At 38.3% G+C, this 11,883-nt stretch overlaps 1 protein-coding gene across 1 annotated transcript; it reads left to right on the top strand.

Moving 5' to 3' along the window:
• Window positions 1–4,605: 4,605 nt before the first annotated feature.
• Window positions 4,606–8,907, top strand: LOC144660248 (mitogen-activated protein kinase 4-like). The gene is made up of 2 exons (XM_078520856.1): window positions 4,606–5,603; window positions 7,081–8,907. Exons 1-2 carry the CDS (start codon window positions 4,751–4,753, stop codon window positions 7,689–7,691), a joined length of 1,464 nt encoding a protein of 487 aa, XP_078376982.1. The 5' UTR covers window positions 4,606–4,750; the 3' UTR covers window positions 7,692–8,907.
• Window positions 8,908–11,883: the final 2,976 nt, after the last annotated feature.

The raw sequence follows: 11,883 nt of genomic DNA, 5'->3' as shown, positions 1-11,883 counted from the left end.
CTCAACGACTATTTTGTTTTTCTTATAAATCTTGCATGGTATTGACACCTCGTATTTCTTATGCATAAAACCATCACCTCAGTGCTATCTGGAAAAAGAAAGGCATACGCAGTCGCCATGATTCGCAACATTTTTTTGCAAACCAAGCTCTAGTTCTCACAAGGATTGCTAGACAATCCATAGCATTTATTTGCGCTCCAGAACCAAAACATTCCCTTGTTGATAAACTGACACAATTTTTTTCCCTTAGGATGTGACAAAGTTCTTATAAGATTAAATTTGAAAGCACAGTTAAGGGTCAGTTAATAATAAATATAAGCGAAAATACTGAACGACGTTTCGGTGTCATCCTGGCACCATTATCAAGTTAAAAAATTGATATGCGAAAAGAAACTAATTTATACTAAAGGTAGAGGTGCAAAATTGAATTGTTTTCTTGATAATGGTGCCAGGGCGATACCCCGAAACGTCGTTCAGTATTTTTGCTTATATTTATGTGACAAAGTCGATCTAATAATAAATTATGTTCAGTTTACTGGTTTAATCCCATTTAGGCTTGATTTGTCTGGTGAAAACCTGTGCTGTCGCCAGACAGATAACCTGTCTCCAAACTTATAATCTACACTGAGTGTTCGCTAACGGCTCGCCAACTATTTTGTCTACTGTCCGGTCTTTGTTTCTTTCCCGGCTGCAAGGCCGAGCTTGCCTGTGTGCGGTTAAGGGTTCTTCACGTTACGTCGTTACGGTTTGAGACAGTGAGTTTACGGGAAATGCTTTCTTGGACGTTCTGACATGGCGGGATCACGGGATAACATACCAACTCTCCCCGCCCCCTATCGGATAAGGGATTAAAAAATCCGGATTTTTCTTATCCGGTATATCCGTCGGACAAATAATCCGCCGGTTTAGACGGATAGTTCTCGCCCATTATAAACTCACGAATTTCACGTAAATTTATTTACACTTTGGTAAAAAGAATTTAAAAGAATGTTTTCTCTTACATGTGATCAGATCTGTAGTATATTTTAAAGTAGTCAGACAGTCGTGTTATGCGTTATTCCTGGGAACACCACCTATCGCCGAGTAGACGACAAAATAGTCTCTCCAAAAAATGTTGTAGTCAGAATGCGATTGCAAGAGCTCACTTAAAAATAATGACTTTTTTACAGTCTACCTATAACCTTTCGAGTGGCGAGTATTTCGCAATTAATTTTATATTGGACAGTTACTGATAGCACTAATATTCATTGCTGTTTTGCCATATCATCATAAATCACTGTACATGTAATTTCTTTTAAATCGATGATTTTGTATTTCCATCCAAGCTAAGCGGCTTTCTCTTCTATGCATCGCCTTTTTCCAGTTCGTTGCAGGCTTGCAGTTGACTCAGACCTGATCTGCCTAGAAAGGCAGCCTTGTAGCTTGGAGTTTGAGTAGACCGACTGAGTATGCAGGCACCGAGCCTATTGACAACCAGTACATCGGCTATTAATTGTATTGTTTCAATTACTTCAGTTGCACTTCGAGACATTCCACTTAGGATATACTGTTAATGATTTTTAAGTGTTTTTTCCCTGTCTGTTGTTGTTCCTATTAAAATGACCGGTGTGACCGTCTTTCAAATATAATAAACTTCAAAACAAACTATATTTATCCGACGGTACAAAAACAGACTGCCTGAGATCTAATATATAAAGCATTTTACGTCATTTCCCGGGCTCGTGAACCCTTAGCCAAAATAAGGCTAAGGGCCTCAGAGGGTACTCAAGCATAAGTTGTTTTTGCAGGCAGTCGAAGAATATCTGCTGCTTTTTTGGGACCGTACAAGAAGTTGACCTGTAATAGTGATTTCGTAATTTTATTTAAAGTCCCATACTGGATAGCTATGACGTAAGTAGTCAAGAAGGCAGCGAGCAGTCCAAAATAAAGTCAAATACAGAAATATATATCGCGAAAAGATAAAACTTTGCTAAGAACACCACTACTGTTACTATGATGTGAATATTCACTAAGTATCCTTGACCTTCAGCCATCTGGGCCAATTATGAGCAGATGCGCTGGTTATGCAACAGAGTCAGTGTCAATAACGACCCTCAAAAACACAAAAGACGGTCGAAGACTCTTGTTTGCTCAGCGGGATCTTTAGAAAATCAATAACAATAACTTTAAAAGGAAAAATCTCACAGATGTTCCCACTGCTTATTTTTATGAAAGTCGTGCAGCAATTAAAAGTGGTCAATTGGTTAAAATTCAAGACTTCTTTTTCCCCAGCTACTCTTTTTGTCTCAAATTCGTAACGGTATCGGCAGCGCATTGGTTAAGTTTTCCGACTACGTTTTGCCCATAACTCAATATGTAACAAACAACTTAGTTAGTTCGATTAGAAGAAACAAATGTCTTCCCTTGGTTTTTAAGGCTTGAGAGAAGAACCAATTTTCCTTAATCAATTCTACCATTATTGATAAATATTTTAGTGAATTTTATTAACAGCACCAGTATTGATGGTATTGCGTATACGAAGAATTCTCTAGAATTACTGCATGCAGAGACAAAATTTTAGCTATTACGGTAGACTAACTTAAGAAGAAAAGAAAATTATGTTCATTTAATTCAGCAAACCGTCTCAGACGTTAATTGAAATTTGTGTTATTCTTCCAGAAAGATTTGGGCTTTTCGCTTTAATCAATCTGAAATCATATAACGGACAGTTCTCTGAGCTAACTGTCAATCAACTCCCAAAACAAAAATATAGGCCACAATTTTTATTTACCCCTAGGAAGATAAAAGCGATATGTGTGTAAACCAAAACCAAAAATGGTTTCTAGCTATTTCCTTTATGATTTGATCTTCGACATAATTAGAATTTTCGACAGAATTGTCGCGACCGCCGTTCCAAAAATTTTTAGTGGCGGTGAATGAAAATTTGCCGGTGAAATCATTTTCGGATCATTTTGATAAAGTACTTTATTAGAAAGTCGCGTATATTGGGAATTCACTCTGTTTGAGTGTGTTCCTGAAATTTCAACTTGTTTATCTTTTTTCGCTGGTCAGAGAGAAGCTGCTAAAATATAAAAGCTGGCTGTTTTCACGTGATGGCATAGTGCCCGCATCATGATAATCACAGGCCACCAGCTTCGCGGAAAAGCGAGCTTATGTTGATGGTCTACGAGGCTCAACAATCCACACATGGAGTTGTTTTGCCGGAAAAGCTGTGAGCTTATAAGTAAAAAGAAAACTTAAGCCACCCACAAAACGGTAATACTTATAAATAAATCACAAAAACAAGTTCCGTAAGAAATGTATAAAGTTACAAGTTTTCAATTTTTCGAACGCGCGCGACAGATCAGTTTGGTTGTTCATCGCACACGGTGCCCGCATGCCGGAAATTTCAGAGAGGTCCACTCAAATGTTTTTCAATTGATTTTGCGGTTGTCAAGTCATTCCTGTGGTTATTGAAATTGAAATCTCGGCCTCAATGAAGTCTATTAACCTTGAACTACGCGCTCCCTCATTTCAGAAATTTTATTCTTTCCGTCTCTCGCGGGAAAGATTTTAGATACATTTCAGTTCCGTGAGTTCCGTGCCAGTCTGAGACGGGGCCAGCCAAGACAAACTAAAAAGGCCACTCTATCTAGAAGTTCGGTTGTTTTTATTGCGTTTTCTTTTTTTAGAAACAATTTTGTGAAATTTTAATCAGCTGCACTATAATTGAATACTGTCTGAGGCAGGTGTTTTGATATTCTCTTCTAAACAACGCAAGTGAATGACGCTCTTTATGCTTTTTATAGTTCGCATTGTCATTTCCTCCCACTGTTTGACATCAACGATTCTTGGTAAAACTGGAAATCCCAAGTTCACGCGCGTCATTCAACAATTCACTTTCTAAAGACTCCTACTTCCTTTTAAATTTTTTATGTTTGAATTATGCGCATACTATTTCGGATGAGTCGATCGAAAGTCTTCCTTCTTCCTCTTACGTCGCGCGCAATAAATCTTTCTTCAAACGGAAGTTGTAAATCGAAAATGATATATTCTTTGTATTAAAATATATTTCAGAGATTCTATGGGTAGATTTATGAAGTAAAGATGTAATTATAAAAGAAATGGGAAGTAAGCTTTTGAGCCCACACTGTATGCGATGTATTGTAATAATAACCGGAAAGACTGGTAAGTGAGTAGTGTAAATGACCTGTCAAGTGCGTTGGACGTTCGATTGCGTGCGACTATGCGTGGATCCATTTCAGACGTTTTCCCACGACTCACGAAAAAGCTATCTTGTCGTCTCATGGTAGAAATGTTGTTTTAGATTGTCGTTAATTTGTTAGAATCGGATAAAGATCTTTCCATAACTCCTGCCTCTGCCCTGACTGTTATGTATTGATTATGTAATGTCGAAAGGTGTCGCGAAAAAGCGTAGATTTAGTTCTGACTGGCTGATGCAACCACTGCTGTGTCATGTGCTATCATGTGACGCATGTGAGTGTCAGCTGAAAGAGCCCGAAAATTGACCAATCACAGCCGTCAATTGAAAAAGCCTTTTATGCATTAGCCAATCATACGCAGTGTTCTATTATTTCGTTATAACACGTTACCGGTAAATAACTCGGTGGAACGGATCGTCAAGGAAAAATTTTGGCGGTGGCAGAGGAAGTGCGTGGAAGGCTGTTAAAAATGCGCTTGCCCTTATAGCAGTAACTCATTCTTTTCTTGGAGTCTTAGTAGACGCTTCGACTTCCCAAAGACATTCACCATGTCAGAAGAAGCAAACTCGGACTTTCTTGGTCCGAATTTCACTAACATGAAGCTTATAGGTACTGGTGGCAGTGGCGCGGTGTACTCGGCAATCGACGCTGAAACCGACCAACGGGTTGCTCTGAAAAGACTAATTTTGCGGGACCGTATGAACTGTAGAGCAGCTCTTAGAGAAATCAAGGTACTAAAAACACTCGAACATGAAAATGTCATGAAGTTAACGAAGGTTGTGGACTCTGAAGGTCTGGCATTTCAAGACGCCGCGACTGAAAATTTCAAAGAGGCGCCTGAACTGTATCTTGTAGAAGAACTACTCGACTCTGATCTACATCATATCTTACAAAGCAAAGGAAAACTCCGAGAAGACTATGTTAAATTATTTTTATATCAACTGTTACGAGGATTGAAATACATTCATTCTGCGAATGTAGTTCACCGCGACGTGAAACCGAGTAATATTCTAGTTGACTCTGAAACACTGCTACTTCGTATCAGCGACTTCGGTCGCTCTCGCATTCTCGATCCGGCTTATTCGCATAACGGCCATCTCACGCATAGCATCTCAACTCTGTGGTACAGATCTCCTGAACTGCTGTTAAATTCAGCGATTTACGATAGTTCAGTGGATGTCTGGGCCGCCGGTTGTGTTTTTGCCGAAATGTTGCTGGGCAAACCCCTGTTCGAAGGGAGGCATGAAATCGATCAAATGGAACTTATTTTAGACTCTGTTTGCCTGACTGAGGAGGAATGGACTGTGCTTAAACCTCAACTTCCAGAAAGATCAGCTCTTGGAAAAGCGCAGAATCAGGGAACCCCGTTAGGTAGCAAGTTTCCTCACATAGATATCCAAGGTAAGACCGGCTTTGTTGATGGCTCGGATCCATGTAAACATTGAAATTCATTTGTATGCCTGCCAAGCGAGCGCGACGCTGTGACGTAAGAATTAGCATTTTCCTAAGTTTAATTTCACCGTCTTTTGCGATTTATTTTTCATATTTCCTTTTAGTTTTGAAAGGCGTAATTGTCTTCTTGTTAAATCTTGACCTCGACGGCCTTAGGTATTTCTTAATGTTTCACAATACTTGCCTGCCTGATATCTCGCATGAACCGAGAGTTGTACTTTGACACCCCATGCATATTTCATGACATTTAAGTAGAATGTAAACAAAGGAATATTATGAGCGGACCTTTTCCATTTCTGAATGTTTCTTTCGTACTTCGGTCTATTTCCGATCGGAAGAAAGTAATTCTCGAAAGTAACGATGGATCAGAACTCAGAGGCAATGACAGTGCGGAATTTGTCGGTCCCTTTCGATCTATTTCGTTGTCAGAAAATTTCTAAATTTAGCAGTGATATGAATCATCGAACCGCAACCATATCTTCAGATGTCATTTGTGTGTGAAGTTCAAGTTAACTGGAGTGATTGTTTTGTTGTTCGCTTCAAAGAGCTCAAACGGCTACACGTAATTGTTTGTTCTCGATCTCTCTAGTCAAAATGTATTCAGAAAATTGTTTTTATTTAATCGAAATATGTTCTAAACGCAACAGATTAATAGAAATCACGCTAGCGGCGAATTGGTGATTACAAGTTTTTTGAAACTTATTTTCCTAAATTATCCATCTTATAGTGGCTCAACGGATTCAGTGTTATTAAACATTTAAAAATCGCTGTTTCATGAATTTTGTGTTGGGTCGTTATTGACTCGGCCGTCAAACAGAAACCCATATCATTAATTTTATGGTTTCTCAGGACCACATGTGAGGCGTATGGAATGTTCTGTGTAAACATTTTTTAGCCAATAGATTTTAGCATAGCTCAGATTGTAACCATTGTTAAGATGCTAATAGCCTCATGCTAGAAATCATGCCTCAAAACCTGAACTTGTATAAACTTTAGACAAAACGCCCACTTATCACTCAGTAAGCATGACTCATTGTTGATAAAATATCAATCATAGCCATGGAAACCAAGATATTAACATTGGCACCACAAAAAATTCCCACAAAAAATTTTTCAATTAATAAGTATTAGTTCGCCACCCAAAATCCCAACATTTTTAAGAATACTTTAAGCTCCATGCCAACAGTCATGCACCTTGTTGAAATGTCAGGCTGTGTATTTGAGAGGTTTAGTAAGTGTTTTTGTATTCACATCGTGACACAAGTACCTACTCTGACAGTGCATAAATTAACTGATACTTATATCCACCCTGCCTTTCTGCTTAGTAAAGAAACTTGTAAAGTTGTAATAATATTATAGTTATATTCTTTAATCTTTTTTGTCTATAACAATTTTTTCATTGATTGTGTTTCTTTTCTTTGCGCAGCTCTAGATCTCCTGGTTAAAATGCTGAGGTTTAACCCAAATAAAAGAATTACTGCAGAAGAAGCCCTGGCACACCCATACTTGCAGCAATATTCATTCCCCTCTGACGAGCCAATCTGTTTAGAACCACTGCACATAGAGGATGAAGTTGGAGACTTTCAGGACGACACACTTAAAGGCTGGATTTTAGAAGAGTGTTGCTCTTTCGACAGTGACTACAGCTCTCTTGATGTTTCTGAACAAGGACCTGTTCTCGATGAAGTAGTTGTAGAGAAGCCGGACAGTGCCGATGAAATTCTATCCCTAAAGGACATCATGAATGATACTGAAGAACCTATTTTACTGGATGAGTGGAAACATTCTGATGATGTGTCGGAACGGTTAGGTTTAAACTGCAGGAAAGAAGGACTTGAGACTCTGGCCGCTGCTTACAAAATCCAAATGTCTTTAAATGAACATGTTGACATTAAAGATCAGGAAAAGGCTTTGGAGCTACATGTACAGCAAGCTAATATGCCATCAGCTCTTTTCGATAGTGTGATCCGCAAGGGTTACCTCAAGGGTTGTAAGAAAAATGTTTTTAATGGTCCATTTGGTTTGTGTTATTTTTAAAAAATCCAGAGGGAGTTAGTGTTATTAGGGGTGGCACTCGTGGGGATATCTGACAGGGAGACACCAAGGAAGTTTTGGAATTTCATTTTGTTTGATTCATAAAAGTTTATCCACTATATTTTTATGGGGATTGAGTGTGTGTGTGTGTGTGTTTGGGAGGGGGGGGGAGGGGTGTGCTTTTGTCCCCATTTTATTTTAAAATAAATCAGATTTTTGTTGGGTATTATAAACAATAAAATCGGTTGATGTGGATTCCTTCCTTGACCCTGGTACCTCCCTGTTAGTTTTTCCTTGAGTGCCTGCCCCCACTCCTCTTGGGTTTGATGTTTGTTTTGAGACTTATGGTACTGTGTCTGGTGAAACAACCTTGCTTTAGTTTTCTTTTAGTTATTATGTGTCAGAGTAAAGTTGTGTTTTAGGGTTTGTTTTATATTCGTCAAATTTAAACTTTATTTATAGTTTTTAAAGTAAGTTTTTCAAGGTTTAGTTCTCAAAGCATGGAAATATTTAACAAGTTTTTTCACTTCCTTCAATGTCGTCGCCATTTGTCCTGCCATGAGAATGGTGTTACTAGGTTACATATATTTTGGAAATGAATTTTAAGTGCTGTAATTTTTTTAACAAAAAGCAAAATATAATAAATTAACAAAAATGACTCAATTGCAATTCGCAAGGCAAAAAAAATATTTGTGATTAATAGGCTGGCCTTTTTAAAAATTCTTTAACCCATTATCTAATATATAAAATGATACGAATAAGGGAAATGTGTGTAAAAAGGTTAATGTTGAACATTGGACAACTATTTATGCAGTAAATAAACGCTAATATTAATTTATTTGGGAAATGGGAGGGATAAACTTAAGAAATTATCAAAGGGAACTTAATATGTGACATTTGCGCTGTACAGAAAATATGCTCGCTTAAATATTTTGTTTGCCAGAGCCTATTATATTAAAACATTCTATTTATTGCTGATGGCTGAAATGTGCAAGACTAGGAATACAAAGGCTTAATTTTGTACTTATGCGAAGAGTAACATTTTTCTAGGAGTTGAAATTCTGAATGAAAATCCATCTAAAGGTGTGTGCTAATAACGCCTGATCCAAAGGTGTGTGCTAATAACGCCTGATAATTTGCTTGAAGGTGTCAAGAGATCCTCTATTTGCTGTAAATGTGAGAAAATTTGTTTGCTAAATAAAGAAATATATTCATGTTACTTATGTCTTTGTTGATGATATGTCAAGCTACAACTGAACAGAGGGTAGCCTGTGTACGCAGACACATTTTGACAGCGATAGCCGACTGCATTTGCAGGCCAAACAGAGGGTAGCAAAGGGTTAAAAGGGAAAAACTTAGTCTGTGATGCGGAAGAAAGCGATAAAGAAATGCGATTCATTAATGACTTATGTGACGCGTGAATCTTGTTAACATTTCTCCAGAAAACAGGATAATGATTACTCTCTGAACGTTCAAGTAAGCTTTGTTAGATAGAAAGATTTTTTTTTTCCTAGGAATAAAACTCAGTGGCCTTGTCCTTTAATTAATGTGACTTGAGTACCCCTCCACAAACAAACCCTACGTCAATCAGAATGAACACAAGAAGTATAAAGAGGTGGCATCATTGAAGTGACATTTGCCATAACTACTATGATACGATATAAAGCTGTTTTGGCAACAAGGGAAATATTGAGACAGACTCAATGAGTGACTGTTACTCTCAGGAAATTATTTTGTTTTTTGGAGTAAAAGGAATAAGTGATGTGCAAATGTAAGCCACAGGCACTCAAAGCATTTCCATGGCAGTTTCAACCACTGACTGATGCCAAAGTTACTTGACTGTATAAGGTTGAGTTCAAATAAATGCCTGAACCAAAAAATTGCAATTAATTAAATAAATACCATGGAGCATTAACTTAAGGGGGGTTTCTCAACTACCAATTTGTTGCTATGGGAGGTTTCTAACCATCAGATTTTAAAAACAAGACTTATCACACAGAAGCTTTATGCTCACTGAGGTTTATCCTATGACCAGAATATAACAAAGGGTACATAAATCTGAAAATTTCAATTGTTGCCAATAGATAAAATATGACATGCTTCTGTCAAATTTGCATTATCTTAAAAGTTATAGCATCACAAACTTCCATAATTTCAGATTTTTTTCAGTATCATTTCCATTTATGTTGTCTCTGATTAATAAAACAATATCGAAACTTTACCCTTTTCCTTCGAGTTTAAAGGATTTAAAGTTTTTAGGTTTTAAACTCGCGTTTTGGGACTAGCACTACTCTCGCCTTGCTCGAGTATTTTTACCTTTTTTTCTCTGGTTTTCCTCCCTCCTGAAAAAAACAACAGTATGTGCAAAATGGTATTTTTACAAAGCAGGTGCTACCCAAAATATCACCATTAAAATGCTACAGTTCGAAATCACTTACAACAAAATACCAACTTGAGCAATCTCTTAATTAGCAATTATAGTGATCAACAGTTCTGGAACTGCCCTTAAATCTTGGCGCACCAACCTGAAAGATATAAAGAGAAAGACAGCAGCGCACCAACCTGAAAGATATAAAGAGAAAGACAGCAGCGCACCAACCTAAAAGATGTAAAGAGAAAGACCACAGCGCACCAACCTGAAAGATATAAAAAGAAAGACAGCAGCGCACCAACCTGAAAGATATAAAGAGACAGACAGCAGCGCACCAACCTGAAAGATATAAAGAGACAGACAGCAGCGCACCAACCTGAAAGATATAAAGAGAAAGACAGCAGCGCACCAACCTGAAAGATATAAAGAGAAAGACAGCTGCGCACCAACCTGAAAGATATAAAGAGAAAGACAGCTGCGAACCAACCTGAAAGATATAAAGAGAAAGACAGCTGCGCACCAACCTGAAAGATATAAAGAGAAGGACAGCAGCGCACCAACCTGAAAGATATAAAGAGAAGGACAGCAGCGCACCAACCTGAAAGATATAAAGAAAAAGACAGCAGCACACCAACCTGAAAGACATAAAAAGAAAGACAGCTGCGCACCAACCTGAAAGATATAAAGAGAAAGACAGCAGCGCACCAGCCTGAAAGATATAAAGAGACAGACAGGAGCGGACCAACCTGAAAGATATAAAGAGACAGACAGCAGCGCACCAACCTGAAAGATATAAAGAGACAGACAGCAGCGCACCAACTAAAAGATATAAAGAGACAGACAGCAGCGCACCAACCTGAAAGATATAAAGAGAAAGACAGCAGCGCACCAACCTGAAAGATATAAAGAGACAGACAGTAGCGCAACAACCTGAAAGATATAAAGAGAAGGACAGCAGCGCAACAACCTGAAAGACATAAAAAGAAAGACAGCAGCGCACCAACCTGAAAGATGTAAAGAGAAAGACAGCAGCGCACCAACCTAAAAGATATAAAGAAAAAGACAGCAGCGCACCAACCTGAAAGATATAAAGAAAAAGACAGCAGCGCACCAACCTGAAAGATATAAAGAGAAAGACAGCAACGCACCAACCTGAAAGATATAAAAAGAAAGACAGCAGCACACCAACCTGAAAGATATAAAGAGAAAGACAGCAGCGCACCAACCTAAAAGATATAAAGAGAAAGACAGCAGCGCACCAACCTGAAAGATATAAAGAGAAAGGCAGGAGCGGACCACCCCGAAAGAAATAAAGAGAAAGACAGCAGTGCACGAACCTGAAAGATATAAAAAAAAGACAGCAGCGCACCAACCTGAAAGATATAAAGAGAAAGACAGCAGCGCACCAACCTAAAAGATATAAAGAAAAAGACAGCAGCACAACAACCTGAAAGACATAAAAAGAAAGACAGCAGCGCACCAACCTGAAAGATGTAAAGAGAAAGACAGCAGCGCACCAACCTAAAAGATATAAAGAAAACGACAGCAGCGCAACAACCTGAAAGATATAAAGAAAAAGACAGCAGCGCACCAACCTGAAAGATATAAAGAGAAAGACAGCAACGCACCAACCTGAAAGATATAAAAAGAAAGACAGCAGCACACCAACCTGAAAGATATAAAGAGAAAGACTGCAGCGCACCAACCTTAAAGATATAAAGAGAAAGACAGCAGCGCACCAACCTGAAAGATATAAAGAGAAAGACAGCAGCGCACCAACCTGAAAGATATAAAGAGAAAGGCAGGAGCGGACCACCCTGAAAG

Source organism: Oculina patagonica, chromosome 1 (assembly GCF_052425735.1).
Source record: "Oculina patagonica isolate OP01 chromosome 1, crgOcupat, whole genome shotgun sequence".
NCBI classification, from domain to species: Eukaryota; Metazoa; Cnidaria; class Anthozoa; order Scleractinia; family Oculinidae; genus Oculina; species Oculina patagonica.
Note: the sequence above shows the minus strand (reverse complement) of the source record. Positions and strands in the feature narration are given on the sequence as shown.